Below are 26,721 nucleotides of genomic sequence, written 5' to 3' on the forward strand. Positions count from 1 at the left end.
ATGTTTCCGTGTTCATCCCAGACAGTGTATAATAACAGTTACAATTACCACTACCCCGCAGCTCACCAAAATCAAAACTTCATAATAAATTCACCGAATATGAACAGACTTAGGCTCAGCGTCTAAACGCTATTCTGTATATTCCTAGGACAAGCGTACTGTTTTTCCATTGGCCCGTCCTTTAGCGACACTGATTCCCTGTGATGCGATTGGTTAACGGAATCCAGAAATGAAGTGTTTGAAAAGCCGTGGTCTTATGTCAATACGGTTTTCTGTGGAGACTTGGGATTGTGTTATCTCCGTCACATTCCATTTTAATGAGTGGTTATTGGATTTCTTACCTCCTGCTCATTGTTATCGCCAGTTTTTCCGATGCTCAGGATCCAGAGTTGATCAAACAACTCACTCATGGGGGTAAAGTGCGAGGTCAAAGGAAACTGGTACAAGTCGATGGTAAGCAAATCAGCATCAACGTCTTTCATGGAATACCGTTTGCTCAGCCGCCGGTTGGTGTGAGACGGTTTGCTCCACCACAAAAGCATCCAGGGTGGTCAGGGATACGCAATGCAACTCGCTTACCACCAGCTTGTTGGCAGTACATCCTGGAAGGGTTCGATAAAAATAATCCGGCTGCCCGGATGTGGTTGAACAACACGGAAATGAGTGAGGACTGCTTGTATTTGAACATTTGGACGCCATCATATGCAAGTCCGACGAATCTTTTGCCAGTCATGGTTTGGATTTATGGAGGGGGGTATACAAGTGGCACCTCCACATTGGATGTTTACGATGCTTCTGTGCTGGTGGCCAAACATAAGGTCATTGTCTTGAGCATGCAATACCGTGTCGGTGCGCTTGGATTTCTCCGACTGGACCCTGACTCAGGCGCTGCCAACCCATTACCGAATGGTGTACCGAATGCAAACTCAGTAGCCCGGGGGAATCAAGGCCTACTGGATCAGCAATTAGCACTTGAATGGATGCATGAGAACATAGCGGAATTCGGGGGAAATCCGAAGCACGTTACGGTTTTCGGCGAATCCTCAGGGGCTGTGAGTGCGTCGATTCAGTGGTTGTCTCCGTTAGCACAACGCTATTTTCAACGGGTTATTCTGCAGTCAGGAAGTGTCTATGCAAGGTGGGCTTTGGACAGTTTGGGGGAAGCACATATGCGTGGTCAACAAGTGAGTGTTTTCTGAACTTGTAAATTTCCGCAGGATATCAAGAAAACTTTACGTTATTCTTGTGGTGTAGCGTTGCTTATACATGTATACATATATATTCCTGAAACTTGAAAACCATTCGACCACACCATTTCCGCATCACTGTTTCGGTGAACTAAAAGCTTCATTTGTTGGTAGCTCAGATTTCACATACATGGCTGATATTCCAGTCGTCAAATTACCGAGCTCAGATAACAGGGTATTAGTCATCGCTGAAGTTTAGGCCCTTGATTTTATCTTACAATAAAACCGGGTGTGGAGAATCAATAATACCGCCTGAAGCTATAAGGGGGGCAACAAATCTCGGTTTGCATCAGAAATTCATTTTAAACCATTACAAGACCATCATTTCTTGCACTCCCGTTGTTCGCTAAGCTGTGTGGCTGCGCTGGCTAATTTTAAAAAAAATTCTATATTTAAATGAAGCCCCAGTAGTATTTTGTCAGAGGGAATTTCAGTAGTTGGTTTTTCTTGATCAGTTAAGTTCTGTTGGTCTGTGAGACCGTATGATCAGTGACACACCATTTCACTTGAGCCTATCGTCTTGAGGGTCATCACCACAGATTACTGCGTCTAGGAACGGCATGCCGGCCCACATAACTGATTAGCGTTCTTGATACTATCTCGCTAAATTGAAGGAATCCAGCATTGGTCGTTCTAGATAAAAAAAATGATTTTAAGAGATCGTCAGTTACATATCCAGGGGTTCAAAAACTGGAGGCTTCACAAGAAAATGTTAGCATACCACTGTCCCTATCTCTGAAAGCACAAGGTTCAAAGGCATCGCGATCAAAATGTCTGCCGGTAGAAGTGAGACCGCTTCGGAAGTCATCGCGAGATTTTCGCAACGGATTATTGAAATCCCATTTGTATAATAGTATTTTATCATTTCAGTAAATGATGACAATAATAATCGTCCAGCTGGAACACCCAGCTGGAGGCCCGTGAAAAACGACGGCTGAGATAATTCCAGATTTCTCAAGCATATACAGGAGCAGCCGAGAGGCATAGGCTTGGTTCGAGTTGCAGATATTCTTGTCAGTAAACTAACGATTTAACTACAGACTTATCCGGAGCTAGTATACCTCTACGAATAGTATACCAACAGAGTGAAACTTACATCTGAGTTGCAATCAGTCGAGGAGCTATTAAACTTTCCTTATACTGTCAACAAACTCATCGTCCCCTGAACAACGTTCATCTGAACTCTATACAACCGTGGCTGAACTCGAGGAGTTCCTAGTGGCAAATTTGTGACACTGTCCAGAAAAATGGGAGTTTTTTTTTCATAGTTGGATAAATCAACTGTCCCACTGATCCGATCGGTCACAGGTTAGACAGTTGTTCTCGCACAAATTTTCCCATATGTAAGGATTGAATGCATCGCGATCATTCATGCAGTTGGGTATCTGTTGGTTAGCGGATTCTGCACAAAAACAACCTCTTGCACCATTAAATTGCGATTTGATGAGCGCTTTCTACAGTGGATGCAGTCGAGTTTGCGGAACACAAGACGATAATGACCTGTTTCCGTGGGCCAACAGCCAGTAGACTGAACTGGAGATATGGCCTAAGAGGTAATCGAGATACCGGTTAGCTTACTGTGCCGTACTTAACTAAGGGTTTTCACAACACAACAAGGCTTATTCGATACACATTAGGGCCACGCATATACTAGAGTACAACAGTGAACATCTACAGGAAATGTCTTGTAGGCTGAAGACTTTGGCCCAAGAAGCGAGAGCAGTAGAGCCTCGCGGTTTGAAGTTTCGTGTGCGATTGCAGAGCAATTACTATGTGAGAACTCTTGCCTAATCAAATAGACATAAGAGGGGTTCTTAAGAGGATTAGTCGTCGTGTTTAACCGACTCGTGAACCAAATGATTTTGAGTTCAGAATGCTACCTTGTCACCTGTGCTCTGTTTCACAGAAACCCTCATACCAACTGGCCTTTGTGCATTGGTGGACGGGCGACAAAATCTGCCCCATCAAAAGAATTTGCGACGGTTTGAGGTGCGAGCTTTGTATAGAAATAAGCAGTGGCGAGTTGTCAGGATCTCATCAGAATTTTTGCCGTTGTTTTTATTCTCAGAGTTCTCAGAATTCTTCGCTATCCCCTTTATGAGAAGTAGGTAGAAACTTTTCAGTGAACGTAATTGCTGGGCCGTTTAAAGAACCATGGACAAAAACTTCTGTTCTGATCGAAGGAGCTGAGAGTCTCGAAATGTCATTTGCAAATCTTCTGCCTTCGGCGAAGCACTAACAATCTTCATTAGAAAGGTTCCATCTAAAACTTTAAAAAAATCCCTGTCGTCGTTGTCCATCTTCTTCTGTCATTTTGAAAATAACTGTCATCGATCGATCTGATTATGTCAGCTAACCTAATTTATATTCGAGACATATGTATATATATATATATATGTGAGACATATTCTGGTATTCTGTAGTGAGAAATTTTGCTTAGGGCATGCTGTCGTAAGAAGCTGAGGGTTGTGGAGTACGACGAAACTGGCGGTTTGACCGTCACCTTGTCATCTCGATATCGCTATATATATAATATGTGAGACATATTCTGGTATTCTGTAGTGAGAAATTTTGCTTAGGGCATGCTGTCGTAAGAAGCTGAGGGTTGTGGAGTACGACGAAACTGGCGGTTTGACCGTCACCTTGTCATCTCGATATCGCATCGGATGGTCTTCTACTTATGTGTTCTAAACACACCCATCCCCAGTTTCTTCGTCAACTGCCCCTAAATCGTGCTATGCGGTGATGAAAGTTAATTGAACTTTTGTTCGGCTAAGGTGAAATTCATCCAAAAACTACACACTGTTCCAGTTGACTTCAGTAAGGCATTCCGTCGTACAGTAAGCAAAGAAATCGCTAGCATCGATAAATCGGCCTACTGAATCAGCGTAAACGGACAACATTCTAAGATCGCCTCGCCGAATAATGAACAGATCTTCAATAGTATGTCACCAATTAGCTCAAGTCACTGAAGAATATGGATATAGTAGAATATAAGAAGGAATGAAACAAAATCAAGTTAGACCACAAGACCAGAACGATCAAGGTGAACTAGCTTCAAATTATTGCGTGCAAATCAAGAGTTGCCACTTCAACAAATGCGCAGTTGGCCGTGCATAAAGAGATTGTCTAGAAGGCTTGACCACTGACCATGAGTTCAAAGTGACATGCAGGATAGCAAATCATCTGCGATTGAATACTGTGGGTTCTTCTTCTTAGGGAGGAATATGGATACAAGGAGTTCACTTAACACCATGTCTCCGTGGAGAGAATATATGGCTCCTTGCATTTCCTGACGTAATATTAGGCTTTGGTGTACCCGTAGTCATAGTATCTGGTCGTTTTTGAAACATTATCCTAACAACCTCCTGACGCGATAGAATAAAGGTCGCCTTGAAAAATCCATTCGAATATCTGAAGCACCTATTGTAAAGGTTGAAAAATATGCACTCGTAAGTTCGCTTTGAATTTCACAGTTCAGATGACATAATTATGGTAAACGTAGGCCTCCCCGATAAACCGATGCATTGAGCTGGATGGAATTTATGCACCACCAAGATAGGAGCAACATCTCAACACGGAACACCAAATATCTGGTTTCCAAACAAAGAAACGAAGAACGATTTGGAGTCAGATCATTAAAGGTCATCGGGCAGAACTCGCAAGGGTCAAGACCAAAGGTCACTCCGGCATCGACCAGAGTACGAGCGCAGGGGATGCCGAGCTCAGGGGTCAAGGGGGCACCGACGAACTAGAACACAGGATAACCGAGCAAATAGTAGAACCGCCCGACCGAACACATGCAACACTACATAACGCACAACCTCCAACTCATCGCTACTCACCACTACTCTCCTTAACCACGCACTGGTGATATCACCTCGATCGGTGATGAAACGCTCGCAATCGAAATTGGCCAGCTCAGCGAACAAATCAACGGCCATCTACGCTACCTGAACTGCAAGCGTTTTCTCTATAGTCCTCCAAAATCAACAAACCAAACGTGACAGTGGTATGAAAACTTACGCCGAAATTTTTTTCAACGAAGCACACTATTAATAAGGCCTTCAAGAGCCCTTCACCGGTTTGAACCTTCCTGAGATTCATCAGATGGATGCACCTTATGAGTGTCTGCCAACATTATGGCTTCCTGGAAGACCAAAAAGTACGCAGTTAGAGGAGACTTGAATGAATTCCAGATGAACCTCTCGTTTATGATGTCGCTCAGCTGAATGTGTCACCCTGTAATCAGACCAAGCGAAACATGGCACAGCCTTTGTGCAGCACATATAGGTTAAAAGTGTCATAAACCGGGGATTCAGTTGCGTCTCCCAATGACCCCGGCTGAATCTGAAAGACTTCATTTCGCTAGTCAGGAGCAGTTTTCCATCGTGTGAGAACTGTATCCCACTAGTTAAGAAGCAGTTAGTGCAAACTTTGGCGCATCAACTTCAACGATTGCTCTGTATCTAAATGGTGGTAGGGGGAGATCCGCTCCTTGCCAATAGAAATTGCGTCCTGTTTGTGAAGCCAGTCAATCAAGAAAAGCCGAGAAACGCTTTACACCTGTTTCATCCTAGATGGGAATCCTCACCAATGCGTATCTGACGAAACTCAAAGGGAGGGAGTCGCACCCGAAAAGCTGTCATCATGTTCAAGATTATTCACACGGGATTCGGTACAGATGTAATGAAATGTGTTTGGGTTGATCAGCAGTGAAATAAGGTAACACCCGCAGTAACCAAAACGTTGAGCTGTAGAAGACTTCCATTATCATCGTGTTTTCCCACAATATCCCACTTTGATATTTGTTAGCATGCTTCATAGCCATTCGTTCTTGAAATAGGTGATACAACCTCTTGTCGCCGTGTCTTTTCTTCACTAGTGAAGGACGTCGAGGTGTCGCCAGATTAACCATTCCTGTTTGTATACAAAAGGTGATAACTGGGTGGCACGTCAGCTCGGTTTACTGCGTGTATCCTAAGACAGGATGGTCGTTTATGATTCACCATTATCCCGATGTCAAGTTTGGTGTATCTATCATATCGTTATCGGCATATTAGCTTTTGAACAACAAATAATGATCCCCAAACCGTCCTGATATTTTATTTCAACTGTAAACATGTTTACCTGTCAAAACTTGTGTAAAACGGGCGCTGATGGACTGATGGTAACAAGTGTGCATGGCATCTCACATAGGTGGAATTCAAAACCCAGCTAGGCCAAAAATGAAAGCTTCTCATGAGCTTCAAAAGACCAAAACCTTTACGGGTGCCTGTCCTGCTTGGAGTGAACCAAACAGAACATCTGCCTAGTTGCAAGAGGACCGTTCAAACAAGAAAGGTGTGAACGCATAGTATTTCTTTTACTATACTTAACCAGTAACGGTCTACGGTTCGAGCGATCAATAATCAATCTGCTTTTATTGTATTGTATAGCAAAGCTGACTCGTAGCGCTTCAGGAGGAAACCAATTATTTCTTGGAAATGTCACACCTTACTCCAAATGAACTTTTTCCTGCTAGATTACTGTTAGGACAGCCGTTTGTCCCGTCTTTATTGAGTATTCTATGGTTTGCTTTCTGATGTGCCCACTCCACATTAAAAGGGTGTTTTTGACGATTGACGAACTAACCAGTTTCGAGCTATTAGACACAAAAGGACCAATACCATTTGCACAGCCGTTTCAAAAGTGAACATTCCAAAGCCTCACGTTGAACCTTCTTGAAAGTTTTTCGAATATTTAATAATAACTGACAAACAATGCAAGGTAGTTCTGCAGTTTCCGTACAAACTTTCAGGTCCTGTCAGTTACAGCGACGCCGCTTTGCGGCCTCATCTGACATCGCTCAACTGTTTCATCAGTAGTATACACCGTTACACTAGTATGCGCCAATTTTATCCCTTGGGTGGGTCGGAAAACTTGTTCATTACCCAATGTTACCGGAACATAAGTTAAAAGAAATTCGATTGCCAAATGCTCTAGGTTTATTTTTAGTGCCGCGGAAAATCGTAGCTCTTTCTACCGACGTTCTCTACAGTATTCGATTGTTTGGTGACGGCGAACACTACCCGAAGAACTCTTTGAAGTAGACTGTTCCTAAGAAGTGCCAAGCTAGGAGGTCCGATCGGAGGCCTATGTTCACATCTGTGTCAAGAATGGACACCAATGTGATACACCACCCTAAACGTCTTTCTTATCGTAGCATTTCCAGTCCATTCTTTTCTCACAACACACCATCCCGCACAACGTTTGTCTCTATTCACACCAGCTCACAGCATATTATAACGGTTTGGACATTGTTTACTCGACTTATCTTCTTGTAGAGTACTCTGGTTTCCTCCATCTTCACTGCCCTTACCTCGTATGTGGCCTTTGTAACTGCTTAGTAGGTCCACTCATCTTTATTTGCCCAACTGGAATGCACTACCTCTGGTACTACTGTGCAAGCTCCGATGCACATAGACTATATCCATGTATATATATTTCAAATTGGGTGTTCCCTTCACCCTAGACTGTTTAAAATAATTCGACAACCCCCGACCAGGTTCGCAGTCCTCGAGTTTCTACAACCTCCCACTTAGGGTGTTCTTCTTCAGTTCACTGTGCTACACAATACCGCCTCATTCTCCAGTTCGTGAGATACGCCAGTATCGCAATACATTTTATGGACGTAACACATTGCCCTTAAAGTTGATGGAGAAAAATAGAATAAATGTTAGATTGAGCTGGAATTCACTTTTCGGTCTCCTGTGAAAAATGAATATTATTAGTGTATATAAGTGTATATGAGTGTGTTCCGATAGTCCCTGTTTAACTATAGTTGCGGAGGGACTTCAATATCACTGGACTGGTAATTGTCACTAACACGAAGTGCAAATCTAAAGCACTTCAGATGAGTAGAAAGTAAGGGGCTAAAAGCGTGTAAGCTTTCTTGGAGGGCCACGACTGGGAGAATGGCACCCTATTTATAAAATACAGATAAGGAGACTAAGCAGAGCAATCATGAGTTAGGTGAATAAGCGGACAAGGGGGAGTTTGGAAATGTGTATCAAAGCGGCCAGTGTAGCTTGATGTTCATCCACTGGTGGATTTTCAAGACTTGTATAAAAGTAGATAAGTGGATGAGCGAACTTTTGTGATGCTTTTTTCAGCGGTAGACGGAAAAATCCATCTGTAGTGTCACGGTTCAAAATGACACATCAGACAGGCTATATGTCTTCGTTCTCCTGGTCTGTAAACGCTCAACAAAGCTTCAGTTGACAGGTGATTAAATACGTAACCCGCGATTCAACCTTTTTCTTTACCACATATGAAGTCAAAATGAGTAGAATATTCGTTTCTAGGTGAGGAGATGAAAGATGTCTGTGATTTGCTGACGTTCGGTTTATTTGTTGCACCAAATATGTTCACATACGAATTTATTCTAGTCTGGAAAGCACGGTCCAGCATAAAATTGGATCCTGTTTGTCCTCCCTGATAATCAAATATATGTACCCTCCTCTGCCTTTCCTGTTCGGTCGTTCCAGGTTTCCTGATATATTGGTTACATACCATAAGTGAGGTAAAATTCGCCTGATAAAGCCTCTTCAGAGTAGCTGCAATGCCTTAACTAATTTTCAACTTTAGTTTATCCAAACCCGTTTTGATTTGGTTCTCAACTGTACAACAAAGAAGTCAAGAAAATTATCCAAAAATTTAGCAAATGGAATATTGTCTAGAACTGGTGGAAAATCTCCTGACATGCATCAATTTTCCAGTTGAATGAAGCTAAACTTTGAACTTATTGAGTAGGCTGACCAAAGCGACAACAAACAACAACTTTGAGCAATAAAATAGATTTCAGTAGTTACGCCTGCTGGTTTCTAAGGTTAGTACACATTGTACACTAGTTTCCAGTTCCGGAGTCAATCCGAAACCTGAATTTAGTGGCATTTTTTAGTGAAAAAGGCTGACTTTGTACAAAACGTTACACAACGACAGGTGAATCCGGGAGAATCCTTTTGTCCCGCAAACGTTTTAATGGAATGGGATCTTTTGCCTTGTTGTAACTCTCGAGCTACGAATTGCAAGCAGGAAAATGAGACTCAAGGGTCTCTATAAAACGCCAAGTTGTCAATTTTCTTCCAACATATTCATCATCGTCCAGCCTGTCTCGTGGTTTCATTGTAACGGAACATCGAGAAAACCTGTGTGGTTCGGACTGAGCATAATAGTACAATCCAGCTACTGAATGAGAGGGTAACTAGTTTCACCAAATCTGCATACACGCTGTTTCAAAAACAGCTTAAACCCCATATGCTGTGGAAGCCCGGAAACTCAAAGAAGGTAAAGACCATGGTGAGCTTCTCGCAGATTTTGAGCAATCGTTTCTTACTAAGCGTATAAAATCAAGAAACTTGTGACATTTCAATAACTGCCATTCATTTGATCCTTGTTGACCCTATGAAAAAAACCATCCTTCCGTTCATAAGAACTTGACTGGAACAAAGTCGGTCTGAATGCGACAATTTTCAAAGCCTTGCCGTTCAAATGAACGGTAGATGCAACACAACCAAGGATCTACTTCGCTAGTACCGTCCTGCAAAAAGCAAGCCAAAAAAAGTGTACAGTACTAGTCTACTATTTTTTCATGCGTTCCGCAAGCTACCTGGACTATAAAGTTTGGCATCTATCTGCGAGGACTGCACTAAGTTTTGCTCCTTGCACTAAGACCGGAGAACCTAAGTGTGCAGTCGGTACCATTAGAGGTGAATCTGTACAAACGATGAAGAGAGATTGGATCAGTCGTTTAGTTTGTGTTATCAGATGCTGCCCGTAACAACGTGCTTTAGTCAGTGGATGCAATAACAATTTGGTGTCGTTAACCGTCACATAAGAGTATTTACTATACCTTGGTCAGAAAGTTGCCCTCCTCGAGGTACGACTTTAGAAGTGTCTCCTATATTATGGACGCAATACACCACTGAAAAGTTTGCTGAAAACTCTTCAGAGAACATTATAAACGAGAGATTCACTTGGATAACCCGTTGAAACCAAGCCGTTATATAAATGAGTGTAGTTCGTTAAGGGCCTGCCATGTTATCTGTACCGATCTAGGAACTTCGGTTACGTATAGTGTCTCAACGTTCCCTGTAAGAGTGTAATGGATTTTTTCGTTTTGGCCAGTCAGCATGCATAACAATATGCTCAACCCACATCAGTATCTTCGGCATCCGTTTTTCGGTATATCTGAAAATGCCTGTTCTTATGTAACAAGAGTGGATTTGAATAAAATCGGCAAAATATATGGAAGATAAAATCTGATTTACAAAAGAGAGCCTATATTCGTGTTTAGTCTTGTAATAAATGTGAAAATATATCAAGTTCTTATTCTAGATTTCACTAATCACAGTGGAAAAAATCAATGAAACCAAAAGCACCCTCTGAAACGGCTGGACCCTCCACTCCGTATATCTCTGGGGAAATCCGAACGCCCAATCCCCGCATAGCAGCTTGGTGTTCAAGTCTAGTGCACATTTATCTACGCGACAGTCAGTTTTGTGCCTAACGGCGATTGCTTCTCTAGTGTTTCTGCATTTTAAACGGACGCCTGATCATAATCTATTCTGTCACCCAATGCATAACGAGAATTCATGAGAATGGTGATTGATATTGGTAAAACATTATGAACACTTCTTTTGTCTGGTTCGCGTTAACCTATCTGAGGGAGACGATGGTCTTTTCCCCCGTTCACAAAAATTAAACAAAAAAAAACTGCCTGCGGTCAAAATATTTTTTTCGAAAACGTTCACTGAGTGGATCTATTGACGGGTGATTTCCAAACCATGGCATTTTCTGGCATGAAGAACGTTGAAAACAGCAAAATACCAGCTTGGTTTTACGATAGGTTCACCCGAACCACAGCTGAATTTATCATTCATGGTGATTCAGATGAGTTTTCTGTCAAAACCAAACTGATAAACGAATGAGTGTATTTCGATAAGTTCGTGCACTCTGAATTCAAGCAAAACACAAGGTTGACAAGAACATGGGGACTGCGCCAAAATGTTAAGCCTCATGAAGAACGAAACCGGTGTTGGGCTTTCGGACTATTTTCATCAACCTTCTGAGTAGTGCGTTGCTTTTACACAAGCCGCATTTTCTGTTTTGGTGAAAAAATAATCATGTCCAAAGCAGTATTGACACACAGGCATACAAGATTGACAAGCATACAATCTGACCCGCTGTTTGTTGAGTAAGAATGATAGCAGTAAGGAGACCAGAAATCCAGTCAGTATTAAGGAATGCGTCATGAACACAATTACAAAGAAAAACTTTGACCTACATAGTCATACGGATGATCCGGCCAGCTGCCATGACAGTGGCATCTCAGACGACGCTTTAGCAGAAAAGATAAACAACAAATCGTACGGGACGGATAAGATACCCAGCTAGTTCCACACAGTACACAAAACTACGGGAGAGAAAAATCACTTCACTGATTGTCCTACAGAGTAACGAGGCATGCAACATACAAACGGACATAAGTTCAAATATTTCAAAGATATCTAAAAGAATAAGCCTGTTTCATGGTCAGAATTACCCTGGTACGTTAGTCGGAAAGCCCTCTGATCGAAAGTAACACTATGGTTTATTACAAATACCATATGCATGCGGGATGATGGTCACATATTCAGTGCCAGGAATTCTCCTTTAGAAAGCAGATCATACGTATTAGAAGAACGGCCGAAAACGTGTTTTGACCATTGTACCAATGCTGACAAGTACAAACTAGCTCCAAGCAAACCCATAAGTCTACGTAATACATCACTCATAAGGTTGGTGAGAGCTGTTGTAAAGCCTACGACCGGTTTCTCTCTTGAGGGGCTCATCCGGTAGGCGCGGTCCCTGAGATTCCACTGCCAATCTTATGTTAAGCTTGAATCTAGGTTACACGAAATTAAGGAATAAGTACATCCGCATATAAATGTTGTTTTGATGAGAGATTCTCCGGAACGCAACTGAATCACTGGTTCATAGTGATACAGCTTACGCAGTGGGAGAGGAACGTCATAAACGAGTCAGCTGGTCACCCGTGAAAGCCAATTGGTATGCAACTGAGAGTATTTTTTCGCTCATAAGTTAATCTCGGTGGGAGACTGTCTGTGCTCCAATTCAGTACAAGTTCGTATAAACAGAACTCACATATTTTTGTTTAATTTTGAAAAGCATAGTCACAGACAAAAAATATACGCAAGCGATGGACATTGAAGAGTTACAGGAGAATATTAGATAAAAAGAAAGTAGCGTTTCATTCGAAGTCATGCTAACAACAGTTTCAATCAGACAAGATGAGTCCCAACGTATATAAGAATGTTTAGTATGAAAACACGCATGTAAGGACCGAAAGCCGAGGAAAGGACAAACAATGCTGAACACTCCTCAAAGCATGGTAAGCGCTGGTCCCTTCTACCACTACTTACAGGTCTGCCAAGTTGACCACCCCTCAGGTCACTGATAACTGATCTACACAGCATATGTATCAACTTTAAGTTTTAAGCTAGCAGCGATTTTAGTAAGCCTGGTTTTCTTTACGTCACCAAGTTTGCGGCTTTGCGTACTCAGGCAACGACGACAGTGTCAGTAGTTAGCCCGGGGTAGCCAGTGTTATGCAAAGTAAAATTTGTTGAAGATAAACGAAGGAAGTGAGATAAATAGATAGATAAATAGATAAAGGTTTGTTGCTTTCCACAAAACTGAATTCCCCCAGCACCATAATTACCGCGTTCATTTATTAAGTAATCGTTTTCTTTCTTTCTTAATAGCATTTCGCTTTTATACATCCTGGTGAAAACCTCACTGCTGATCATTCGGAATGGAATGTGACTTTTCCTTCTTCTAAAAACAAAGATTTCCCAGGGCTGAGTTACCTTCGTTTTGGTCACTAATCCAATTAGTAGCAAACGAATCGCGTAAATGGGGAAAACTAATGAATTTTCTCCTGCAAATTGACTGCTCAGATTCAATTGCTCAATCGATATTCTGGATCGATTGATTTGTTGGTTTAGCATGTTCACTTGTCAGTAGGCCTGGGCGCTATAGAAGTTAACATTTCTACTTAAAACGAGGGAGATTCTAAATCAGAATGTCCGTGTCAGCCTAATCAAAAGACTAAATTAGTCGGTCTTTGGGTTGTGCTTGGTTTCTCATCAAACCAGGTGACGAAAGGCTAAGACGCTAAACAGCCGCAAAACCTGAAACGTACTATCACCATTGTTGGGCTACTAAGATCACAAGACAACCGGTCTGAAAGGGAGTTTGTCCAGCTGGGAATGATTGAATTCTACTTCCGTAAAACATACCAAAATACATCAAGCCAATCGCAACTCCCGATCACTTTTGTGGTCGATGAATCTCTGCAAGTTAACAGTCACCTGAGAGAAGCACATCCATCCACAAAGGGTATATAAATTATCCGACGGAACAGGTGTTCATTTAAATGATGAACTTGTGAGTAATAAGATCACTACAACCGCCAAGGTTTTATGGCGCCCAGCCAGAACAGAACTACCTTAGCGACGTTCGATGAAATCACCATGTACCGCTCACGGGTGGAGTTTGCGTGCATTTAAAGCCCAGGTGTTGGAAGACCGAGGTAAAGTTGACCACCCCTCAGGTCATTGATAACTGATCTACATAGCATACGTATCAACTTTAAGTTTTAAGCTAGCCGGGATTTTAGTAAGCCTGGTTTTCTTTAGGTCACTAAGGTTGCGGCTTTGCGTACTCAGGCAACGACGAGAGTGTCAGTAGTTAGCCCGGGGTAGCCAGTGTTATGCAAAGTAAAATTTGTTGAAGATAAACGAAGGAAGTGAGATAAATAGATAGATAAATAGATAAAGGTTTGTTGCTTTCCACAAAACTGAATTCCCCCAGCACCATAATTACCGCGTTCATTTATTAAGTAATCGTTTTCTTTCTTTCTTAATAGCATTTCGCTTTTATACATCCTGGTGAAAACCTCACTGCTGATCATTCGGAATGGAATGTGACTTTTCCTTCTTCTAAAAACAAAGATTTCCCAGGGCTGAGTTACCTTCGTTTTGGTCACTAATCCAATTAGTAGCAAACGAATCGCGTAAATGGGGAAAACTAATGAATTTTCTCCTGCAAATTGACTGCTCAGATTCAATTGCTCAATCGATATTCTGGATCGATTGATTTGTTGGTTTAGCATGTTCACTTGTCAGTAGGCCTGGGCGCTATAGAAGTTAACATTTCTACTTAAAACGAGGGAGATTCTAAATCAGAATGTCCGTGTCAGCCTAATCAAAAGACTAAATTAGTCGGTCTTTGGGTTGTGCTTGGTTTCTCATCAAACCAGGTGACGAAAGGCTAAGACGCTAAACAGCCGCAAAACCTGAAACGTACTATCACCATTGTTGGGCTACTAAGATCACAAGACAACCGGTCTGAAAGGGAGTTTGTCCAGCTGGGAATGATTGAATTCTACTTCCGTAAAACATACCAAAATACATCAAGCCAATCGCAACTCCCGATCACTTTTGTGGTCGATGAATCTCTGCAAGTTAACAGTCACCTGAGAGAAGCACATCCATCCACAAAGGGTATATAAATTATCCGACGGAACAGGTGTTCATTTAAATGATGAACTTGTGAGTAATAAGATCACTACAACCGCCAAGGTTTTATGGCGCCCAGCCAGAACAGAACTACCTTAGCGACGTTCGATGAAATCACCATGTACCGCTCACGGGTGGAGTTTGCGTGCATTGCACATACCTTTTTGACTGACCACCGACATAGCGTCCTTCAGCCTACGCCTAGCACCGTCAAAGTGCAAATTTATGCTTCAGAAGGCACAGTCTCTGAACAAGCCCCTTACAATTCAAAAGCGAAAAACCATTGGAGGTTGTGGATAGATTTATATACCCCAGCAGTTGTATTAGCTTTTACGGAAGTGTGTCTTGTGACGTCAGTGCGCGAATCTCAAAGGCCCCAATCAGGTTTGCTGGTTTTCGTCAAAAATGCTGACCACTGGGTCTAAATCTTTGACTGTACCAGGCTAAAGTAAGGGCTGTATTAATTACTGGTTGCGAAACATGGCTTCTGCAAACAGATGATAAGAGCTGCATTCAAGCTTTTGACCACCGATGCCTCAGAGGCTTTGCCAGTGTCGGATGGCATAAACAAATTCTTAGCGACGCCCAATGGGATATTGGAAGCTCAGGTTTTAACAATGGACGTAGGTTTGTTCTGCTGCCTTTGGCTGCAAACGTTTCATCACCGGTCAAATTTGACATCATCGATGCGTTGTGGGTTGACGTTTTCAGTTTGGAAGCATGTATGGAGCAGAGCTGAGACTGGCATTAGAATTGAAACTGAACAAACTCACCAGGGTTGCTTACCAACAAACGAAGATGGTTATATTGGAAACTTATCTAGCCATTTCCGAGTACAAACGAACCAATCTTATCATAAAGGACCCAGTCTCAACTTCAAAGGTGCATCTCCTAGGTTACCTGGCCGATTTGGAAAATGTTATGAAAACAAACGGGACGTCTTAGGAGGCCCAGTAGTAAACTGAACAGGATTCTGTGCCGGTGATCACAAGAAATGGTAATACACGGACAACAACGAAGCAAGAACACGACGCAATTAGAATTATTCGACAAGGTAAGCCCATTATAATACCGCCAGCAGATTAAGGACAAATTACAGTGGTTTTGGGTATGCGAGACCACATTGAAAAAGCTGAATAGCTACTGAACGATACGAGCAGATATCCACCAATCGATCAAGACCCACTTTAGAAAGTGGCCGGTTGAATCAGAACACTTGAGGCACTCCAAGCGGTAAACGAGGTGACCAGTCAAGAACAATAGAGAATGAAAAGCCGATAACAGCGATGTTGCACAAATCTAAGGAAACACCGAAAGCTGGCTTCAGGCAACTCATTTTTTAACTAACAAGAACTCCAGCATGCACGTAGACAGCAAACCCATGGGGTGGGTATCTGATCCCCGAATCAAAACACTCAGTGAACAATGCTGAACAAAAACGTTCGCAACTTCGCCTGACATCACCGCTTTATTCACAACGCTTGACCTTGCCGGGCAGACCGTGATGCAGCTTCCTAGAAAGAATCCGAATGCAGCAGGAAAAATGAAGAGAAAGTGTTTCCAAGCTTCTAAACTTGTGTATGCATACACACTTGAGTTTCCAGGAACATAAGTACAAACGGCTGGAAGGATGCGGTTAGACTTGCGCGTGAACTGCTCAACACTTTACTTGAAACCATGAAACTTACACTCGAAACTGAGAGGAGCAACTGATTACCATTTTTGAATGAGAGGAATCACCAGCGGAACTCTTCAGACGTGTGTATGTTGGAAGAAGNGGTTTTCGTCAAAAATGCTGACCACTGGGTCTAAATCTTTGACTGTACCAGGCTAAAGTAAGGGCTGTATTAATTACTGGTTGCGAAACATGGCTTCTGCAAACAGATGATAAGAGCTGCATTCAAGCTTTTGACCACCGATGCCTCAGAGGCTTTGCCAGTGTCGGATGGCATAAACAAATTCTTAGCGACGCCCAATGGGATATTGGAAGCTCAGGTTTTAACAATGGACGTAGGTTTGTTCTGCTGCCTTTGGCTGCAAACGTTTCATCACCGGTCAAATTTGACATCATCGATGCGTTGTGGGTTGACGTTTTCAGTTTGGAAGCATGTATGGAGCAGAGCTGAGACTGGCATTAGAATTGAAACTGAACAAACTCACCAGGGTTGCTTACCAACAAACGAAGATGGTTATATTGGAAACTTATCTAGCCATTTCCGAGTACAAACGAACCAATCTTATCATAAAGGACCCAGTCTCAACTTCAAAGGTGCATCTCCTAGGTTACCTGGCCGATTTGGAAAATGTTATGAAAACAAACGGGACGTCTTAGGAGGCCCAGTAGTAAACTGAACAGGATTCTGTGCCGGTGATCACAAGAAATGGTAATACACGGACAACAACGAAGCAAGAACACGACGCAATTAGAATTATTCGACAAGGTAAGCCCATTATAATACCGCCAGCAGATTAAGGACAAATTACAGTGGTTTTGGGTATGCGAGACCACATTGAAAAAGCTGAATAGCTACTGAACGATACGAGCAGATATCCACCAATCGATCAAGACCCACTTTAGAAAGTGGCCGGTTGAATCAGAACACTTGAGGCACTCCAAGCGGTAAACGAGGTGACCAGTCAAGAACAATAGAGAATGAAAAGCCGATAACAGCGATGTTGCACAAATCTAAGGAAACACCGAAAGCTGGCTTCAGGCAACTCATTTTTTAACTAACAAGAACTCCAGCATGCACGTAGACAGCAAACCCATGGGGTGGGTATCTGATCCCCGAATCAAAACACTCAGTGAACAATGCTGAACAAAAACGTTCGCAACTTCGCCTGACATCACCGCTTTATTCACAACGCTTGACCTTGCCGGGCAGACCGTGATGCAGCTTCCTAGAAAGAATCCGAATGCAGCAGGAAAAATGAAGAGAAAGTGTTTCCAAGCTTCTAAACTTGTGTATGCATACACACTTGAGTTTCCAGGAACATAAGTACAAACGGCTGGAAGGATGCGGTTAGACTTGCGCGTGAACTGCTCAACACTTTACTTGAAACCATGAAACTTACACTCGAAACTGAGAGGAGCAACTGATTACCATTTTTGAATGAGAGGAATCACCAGCGGAACTCTTCAGACGTGTGTATGTTGGAAGAAGGCACACAAATACCAAATAGTAGACTACCACAGCAGACACTCTAGATATTACAAGAAAAGGTGCATTCAAACTGTTCAAAAGATTGAAGGCGCAGAGCAGTACAGAAGACCTCAGACGGAAAGAAGAAAATTACCCCTATCGTGCAGTTCAAAATGACGAATATCCTAGGAAGTTCATAAGAATAAGGTTGAAGCAAAAGACTTCCCGAGAAAAATATGGACAACCAATCAGACGGGTAGTCATTCCGTACTTCAAGAACACACCTGAATGCACAGAAACGCTACTACCACCGAAAGAAATTCCAGTCACTCAGCCACTACATTTGAGGAACGACAAAACCGAGAAAGGCGCTAAAAACAACACCGTGTATCGAATCAACTGCACCGATGGCAAGAAACATTATATTATACAAACTAGAACAAAAATCTATATACAACTGAAGGAACATAAAACAGCGATCAAAAGGCGTCATTCGCTATCTCTTATTTTCATATGTGAAATCAGGAAGCACACGGGTTTAATCAAGAAGAAGCTAGTACGCGGAAGTACAAGACAGAAGAGGGAATTCCACGAAGCATGGTACTGCCCATAGGATTCAGTCAGCCGGTATGTCGAAATTGACACTGTCTACGTACAGCTACGAGCAGGGGACCATCAACTCCTGGGCGTTCAAACTAAACAACAAAGATCAATGCGGGGTTGCCAGATAGGTCACGTCTCGAGGCTGTTCGAACACTCGCCAATAGGGAGAGACAGGTCAACCTACAAGCCGATAGGAATGCTAATCCAAACCATCACTGAGTGAGTGGACCCTAAATCATTTCACCCCCACGCAACAACAACGCACATCCTGTTGTGGACCACAGCCTACTTAATGCCTTCTTAGTACCGTGAACCCCGGTCTGGATAGCCGATTAATAGCCTGGTGCGCTTGGCCAAACCAGAAAAAGCCTATGAACATGCGAACCGGCTGATCTATTGATCACTGTCACTTACAAGCGGGTCAAAAAAGTGATACCAAAAGTACAACCCATCTGTCAAGGGCGAGTGAAGAACAACCAATGAAATCTGTCTCAACGAAAACGGTTACTCCATTGGCTGCTATGTAGTCCCGTTACGTTCGGAGCTAGTTCTCCTGATACATCGACTCACAACACACTGATGGAATCGTGTTGACTGAGGATGAAACGTTTGCAGGTAACTTGTCAGTTCCAGTGAACAAATCAACTGGTATTTGATAGTGCAGCAGGTAATGTAATCGCCATGTAATTGCACCATTAACTGTGGTTGCTCGGTTACATGCTACGGTTACTCCATGGCTGCTATGTAGTCCCGTTACGTTCGGAGCTAGTTCTCCTGATACATCGACTCACAACACACTGATGGAATCGTGTTGACTGAGGATGAAACGTTTGCAGGTAACTTGTCAGTTCCAGTGAACAAATCAACTGGTATTTGATAGTGCAGCAGGTAATGTAATCGCCATGTAATTGCACCATTAACTGTGGTTGCTCGGTTACATGCTACGAATAACGACAGCATTTTCCTCAGCTTAGTTCTTGGCCTAAACCTCTCAGGCTAGCGCTCCCGTCAAAACAACTACCAAAGTTGCACAACCCAAAGTTGCAACCCACATTAACTTCCAAAACCAGTGCGTCGTTTATGAAGTATATGCCGCGGTAACATTCTGGAAACTCTGACTCCTTCTGGATGCATCATTGCTAAACGGCATTCGGCGAATATTGGGTCACGATTGGTTGTTGGTTCCAGACGTTCGACCAAACAGAGCTCGTCTTGATGCTGGACTGACAGGCAACACCAACTTTTGGTCAGTCTTAAGTGGAATAGACGTCTCGACAGTAACAGCGGCCAATTCCGTCCAACACTAGGAGTGTATATAACCTTGTCAACCGAGACGAGGGTTGATCACTGCGTCTCTTTTAGAATGGCGCAGACTGAGATGGACGACGTAAGACTTGGTAGAAATGAATGACTTGGTATGTATGACTTGGTAGGTATGAATGAGAGTACGAAGATTTTGGTGTACAACGCCTTCTAGGATGTGCATCGTGACCACCCTCTGTTCTCCGCTGGAGAAATTGCAAGAAGTGGTGGTCAATCGATTTCAGTTGCCTTCGTGCTCCTGGGTTCGTTCCAGACTGTCTGAATGATTGCTTGCGTTCACGTTGGTTGTATGCCGGTTACTCGCAACTGGGTACACTTCGTCTTCGCTCTGCACAGAGTAGTCCGTCTAAAGACTCAGTGGTGTGTTATCAGTACGCTTCTCAAAATCATGAGTGAAAAAACAAGGAAGATCGTTTTGACCCAACCCGATTCATTCTGACTCACTATTGCCAGTTAAACATGCATTTTTCGTCCGACCACAAACTAGGCATCATCTCATGACTCACTGACTAGGCGAAATAATCGCCAACAATTCGACAAATACACTGATTCGCATATCAGTTTGGTTTTCGTGAAAGACTCACATGAATCTTTTGTTTATGGTATTCTTCAACTAAGTGTGCTTCACCCGGATGCCACAACAAAAGGTTGACGGGGACTCGGGGGCTGTTCCTACCCTGAGGCATCAGAAGGGCGAAACCAATCGTGAACTGTCAAAGAGTTTTCAGCAACCTTGTGAGTAGTTTCGTTCATGAAAATCGCCAACAAATTTATGTAACTGTAAAAAGGGTTTTCCACAGCTCGGGATCGGTTAAACTCACTGCTCAGTGCATGTGGAACACTGCTGAGCAATTTCAATCTGTCACAAGGTAGTTCATTCTCTAGGCCGTCTGAAAACTCGCTACTTATGTGCTTTCTGTGGACTTGTGAGGGGCACAGGGTGAGTGACTACTAATAAAGTTGGAAGATGTAGTTCCCGAGTTTCCATCGACCCAAATTGGACCCATTCCGACAAGTTCACTCATTCGCACACTTATTTAATTTTGACGAGAGGATCAACTGAATCCAGCTTAACTTCTGGTTTACGATATCGAAGCGTTTTCAGCAAACATACAAGTTTCTCTTTATGTCTATACAATGTATAACGTTACTGGTGCATTGCGTCAACCGGAACATGAGGCGGTCTAGTGCAGCACATTGAGTCGAAAAAACACATCATAAACGAGAGATTCAGTTGAGTTTCCCTTGAAAACCGAAGTGATATACCAATGACAGTATTTCGCAGACTTAATGCAATTTGAGTTATAGTGTGAGATAAGGTTGGGAGAAACTCAAGAACTGCGCCTACTTGACTAGTCAGCCCCAACGATGGTGGGAAGGGTTTTCAGCAACCTTGTGAGCAGTGTATCATATCCATATGATTGTGTTGTGGTATCGTACGAACTAGAACATGAGGCGGCCTGGTGTAGCACATTCAGTTGCTTAGAAACATCATGAATGCGAGAATAAGGTGGGTTCCGAGTGTCTCCTGTCGAAACCAAGTTGGTATGCCATTCCAACCTGGCAGCTTATTGACTTGGCCTGACGAGGAGTGCATTACGTCTGTATTAGGTTGGAGAATTTCTCTGCTATCTGTACGTAAGCTCGTTCTAGCAGCAAAAGAAAGCCCAAAACTTAATACTTGTTGTAGATATAACAATAACAATAACAATATAATAATAAGCATCGTTCAATTTAAGGCATTTGTTTTGAGCTCAACGTGCAGATGAGCTCGTGAATTTGTCTTTTCAAGATCGCAGTTTCCACGGAATCAACATAGGTTCTTTCTGATGTGTAAGCTCTCAAACATGTCAACCAGTGGAAGTCGGGTTTAGAATACCTTCTTTGAACCTTCCCTCAATGTTTGAAATCCACTCGTTCTACTTTCTTCCTTAAAATTTGAGCATTTTCAATGCATACCTGGTCGCCTTATAGAAACGCTGTTTGAGGTGGGTCATCATAATTATTGTTAAGTAATTAGTTGTGACGAGAGAACCTGATTCAGCCAGTTTGCAAGTTTGCGATCTTAATTTATATTTCAGACCCATAAACGGTGTTTCATCATACTTTCGGGAGGCAACACGTTCTCAAATCCGGATGAGTGCAATTAGCCGAGGCAACAGTGACCACAGTGCTATTTCGTACATTATTGTGCTTTACAGGGCTGTCAACCATCGTCGTCCCAACTTGGAAGGTTGTTTACATCTGAGTGACTATAAGTTTGGGATACTATGAATTTTCCCATTAAAGGCATGAAAATTTTTGAGGGCTCTATAATTCCGGAAATTCCCATTTGGAATAGGGATAGAGATGGGTTGACAAACATATTTTCACCAAGGTCTTTTCAACTCATATATTTGTAAAGTCCAACACAGCAATTTTTAATGGTGCTCATGAAACGGGAAGCCGAATGAGAATTGGCTTACTGTCATGGAACAACTCGACCAAAAGAATGGACTGCGTTTGTCAGCGCGGACGGTACTATAGTTGTGTGTTCAGCACAGGATATGTGGAGATGAGCTGGGACTTGGCAAATCCAACACACAAACGAAGCATTTTGCCGACAAAGGATGGAGGTGCGATATCCTAAGTCACTAGCCTTACCCATTGCTATCTGGGTTGGGTAGCAATCACCTTGTAAACAATACGGGCTGGGTATCACACCGTGCTCCGTTTCTGCTGCATGAATGATCTGGTTGTGGTCTTCCTAGTTCTAAAAACCAGACAGCGTGGATTGTAGTCCGTCATTCTTTGGCCGAGTTAACAAAGTGTATTTATCCGAGCTTTTTTTCCAAACGAACCGTTCCTACTAGGAAAGAATGGTTTTTATGGGGAACTGGAGCAGCTTAATCCATAATTTTCAGTCCAAAATGTCCACACTCTGGATACTTGTTCTACGTTGAGGAAACCAACAATGGAGTGCAATAATTGGGGAGAAAATTTGTCACACTCTTGCGTCCCTACCTGTAAGAAAATAAAATAAAATTCTCCATGAAATGTACACAGACATACTCAGTGCCGCAGGCAAGTAATCAAATTTTTGCGATGGATATGATCAGTAAAGCTGTAGTTACGTCAATGTATACACACTTATGTTATTTAGTGGACTTGTGACAGGTGGTTTTTTGGAGTAATGGTGCATTATATGGGCACACAATACTCCTTCTCGATTGGAATAACATCCCGGAGTACCTAATCTCTGTTGATGAAACGAATAAGGACCATGTTTATATGACTGATACAAAGATTGCACTAAGACTTACATTTACATTTGGAAACAGCCAGAGAACTGCACACCAGATTTGGTGAGCATAAGAGGAGGATAATCGGACCACCAAGGAATGCGGAAGAACACCAAGTGTTGGTTAAAGACTCAGAGATGACAGAACGTGCGTTGGACACAGGACATAAAACAGATACGGGGATGCCCTGTAGAAGTCTCTAGAAGTCTTTAGACTGTGATTCTTACCATAGTGGCTAATGGCTGAGGCTGTGGGAATTACAAGCATCACAGCATGGGTAGAATCGAGGGCGTGGGACTAATTGTCTATGAAGACCGGTTTTAGATAAGCTGAATTGACACGTGACTGTGGGTATTTGTCACTAGATATAATATTATCAGCAAAAAGGGGGGAGGAAGCTTGACCCGACTGAAGTTCTGAGAGATCCTTTCCCTTGCATAACTGTCGTCGCACTAGCCTATTGACAGAGGCGGACAAAAATTGTCTACAACGTTCAAGAGAGATCTTCACGCAAAGCGAACTGGAAGAACTAGACCCTAAGCTGGGTTCAAACCCATTTTTGTTCCCCATCGGTCTAAACACTGGGTGATCCGCCCTAACGAAAGAAATCCTTTAGTCGACACCTAACGCTGGTTTAGCCCGACTTAACTGATTGGTTGTCCTCCCGCCTTAAATCTCAACCAATCTCGTAACCTAGTCACTTGGTCTGATGAAGTTTCAATCTCAAAAGCTAGGCGTTACCTAGCAATAAATCTACTGAGTGTTCCCCGAACTCTTACAAAAAAACCTCTGATGTTTAAATAACGTTCCATCCAAAAGGAAGCCACCATCTGTCGGAACTTGTATCGCCTTCATGGTCCACGTTACCATTTATCAGAGTTTATTCAAAAAAGCCCCTATACGGATGGCCAGTGTGTGGTACACTCACTGCAAAACAAGTGAAATCAATTGATTACCTTCTCTTACAGTAGCGGTATGCTCATGTGCACAGGCCAAAATCAAGGTTGCATCAAAACTCAAGCAATATAAAAACCATCCTCGTGAATTAGACATTGTCTTTGCCTCTTCGATTTATCAAGCTGTAACCTATTCCCAGAGAAACATGTGTCTTGGAGATTTTAACTGGATGGAAGTGGTTTCAGTTTTGCTGGTTGAGTTGCTCTGTTGTGTAATGTTCTCGAGGTACAAGCGGGAACCTATTTTCAGGCCTCAGAGACAAGTACTGGTGTTCGAATTGCTCATCCACTAGTAACCCAATGATCTCTGATGACGTTTTCATTTGTCACTCTGTATTTAATTGTAGGTGTTTAAGGCCCCTGGGATAATTTTACAAACCCCAAACCAGCATCTGAACCTTCGACGCCACAACAATCTAAATGTTCCTCGTATGTCGCTAGAAGCAGCTACTTTTAAGAATTCCAGTTCAATAACAAACAGTCAATTGCAAACGCCCAACTACTGCACATTTTTAGTGTTTATGCGCGAAATATTGGGAATTTGAGTTGATTGAGAATATATCAATTTCTGGCTTGGCAGTACACAAGTATAACCTATTATTGATGTTTATCACAAGATGATTACAGCCAGAACGCACTCTGGGAATAAGCATATCACAGGAGTGAACGTCGAAGAAGTCATGGTTTGAAGTATAACTTTGTCACCTGGCACATGTAAGGATCTAAGAAAAAGCCATCGCGAATGGGTTTAAATCGTACTGAATAGTTGACACGTTTGTTCAAGATCAAGCAATATACCACACTTCAAACACATACAAAAACTGCAGAGCGCTGCCAGATTCTTGTTATGTTGGTGCCAAAAACTTGCTGCCTCCTTCTCCATAAATGTTGTTTTTAACAGGAGATAACCTTCATAAAGGAAACTACTCACAAGGTTGCTGAAAACTTTTCGACAGCCCACGACCTATTTCGCCCTTCTTGGGGCTCATCAGGTAGGCACAGACCCCGAGTTTCCGTTGACCATATGTTCTACTTGAACCCGAATTGGACTGTTTTCGAGAAATACATTCAGTTGCAAACCAATTTGGTTTTCAAGACTCATTCATTCACAATTCATTGTATAGACTTAATACTCTTCTCCTAACGTTGGTAAAAACTCATCGACATCGTTAATGAGCGATTCAGCTGGGGTCAGGCGAGTCTCTTGTCAGCGCGCAGTTGATATACAAATGAGCGTATTTCGCTAATTTCGTGTCATTTGGGTTGAAATGGGACACCTGTTTGACAGGGAGGATAATCGGCGACTGCAACCACCTAATGAGCAAGCCCCAAGAAGAACGTAAATGGTCGACGTTTGTCGAACAGTTTTCAGCAACTTCGTGAGTAGTGTATTACCGATATACACTGGTTGATTTGACACTATAGCACACTGATTTCCCGCCATAAAACTCCTTTGGGAAGCTCTCTAGATTAAACAAATGCCTTTCATAAATTTACGGGCAGATTCTGTTCCCATTTTTTTCAAGAACACGTTCGTTTTCAATTTGCAGACAGCCATTCGGTTTCCGCTCGAATAAACAGTGTTTTCCGTAATAATCATGGCTGAAACACAGACACTGCTGGTGCTCCGTTGATCGGATTTTCCGATACGTAACATTAGAAACACGCTTCAACGATACTGCTCGAACGCAATTTTTCAGACAGAAATTCCCAAAGATTTCCGTGACTTTACTGGTTGGTTTCAAGCTGGGAATAATCTGTCTCTTTTACCAGACAGTTAACTGTGAAAATGGAGTGATTCAGTGGTCCATTGATGATAATAGTAATAGTAATAATTCACCAGATACTTTCATTTGCAAGCGGATCTGGTTCCAATTGGAATGTGTTTAATGTGCTACACCAGGTCTCCACAATTCTCAGCAACCTTATAAGTAGTGCGATATCTCGAGTGCCCCAGGCTGTGCCTGGGGCGGCACATCCAGTTGAATAAGAAGTTGAGGAAACTGGACTTAGTTGATACTCCTTTCAAAACTAAATTCGTATGCAAATGACAGCGCTGCCGAATTCCGTCCAGTTGGTGTCCAAGTCGAATAAAAGGTTACATGATGACAGAAGAAGGGCGAAATCTGTCGAGGGCTGTCGAGAAGTTTTGGGCCTGTTATGCCCACAAGTAACAGTGATTTTTGACAATCGTGCATAGAAGCATTCAGCGTTTAAATTCGTTTCCAAACAGCGTTTGGCTGATAGACGTAAACGTCTGCATCTAGTCTCCCTGAACCGTTTGTCCTCAAATTCACTAGGACAATTTTTGACCCAAGAGTAACAAACTGCTGGTAGAAAAAATGCGTCAAAGCATCTAACTGATAGCAGCAGTCTAGCAAAATACACAATCACTCAATTAGTCGATCAATTACTTACAGCATGATCGCTTTCTTGCTATCAGGCTCCAAAAGGTCGGTTGCTCCTAGGTCGGCCAGACAAGCGCCAGCCAGCTTCTCGCACATGGCTTCACCGAGTAATTGTCGATGAGATAGTGGCAACAT

General features: G+C 42.6%; 2 protein-coding genes across 2 annotated transcripts in view; one reads left to right on the forward strand and one right to left on the reverse strand.

Annotated features, from left to right (window-relative positions):
• Positions 1–317: 317 nt before the first annotated feature.
• The window catches only part of T265_05062 (hypothetical protein), a gene marked incomplete at both ends in the record, with an annotated part of 42,224 nt that continues 15,820 nt past the window's right edge, over positions 318–26,721 (forward strand). The window contains one exon of the mRNA XM_009169973.1: positions 318–1,184. Within this exon, the coding sequence (XP_009168237.1) occupies positions 318–1,184 (867 nt within the window). The remainder of the gene's footprint in view (positions 1,185–26,721) is intronic.
• Positions 497–26,721, reverse strand: T265_05063 (hypothetical protein; the record flags this gene model as incomplete). Its single annotated transcript, XM_009169974.1, has 2 exons — positions 497–602; positions 26,597–26,721. 2 exons carry the CDS (start codon positions 26,719–26,721, stop codon positions 497–499), a joined length of 231 nt encoding a protein of 76 aa, XP_009168238.1.

The sequence above is a fragment of the Opisthorchis viverrini genome, assembly GCF_000715545.1.
Source record: "Opisthorchis viverrini unplaced genomic scaffold opera_v5_87, whole genome shotgun sequence".
Classification (NCBI taxonomy): Eukaryota; Metazoa; Platyhelminthes; class Trematoda; order Opisthorchiida; family Opisthorchiidae; genus Opisthorchis; species Opisthorchis viverrini.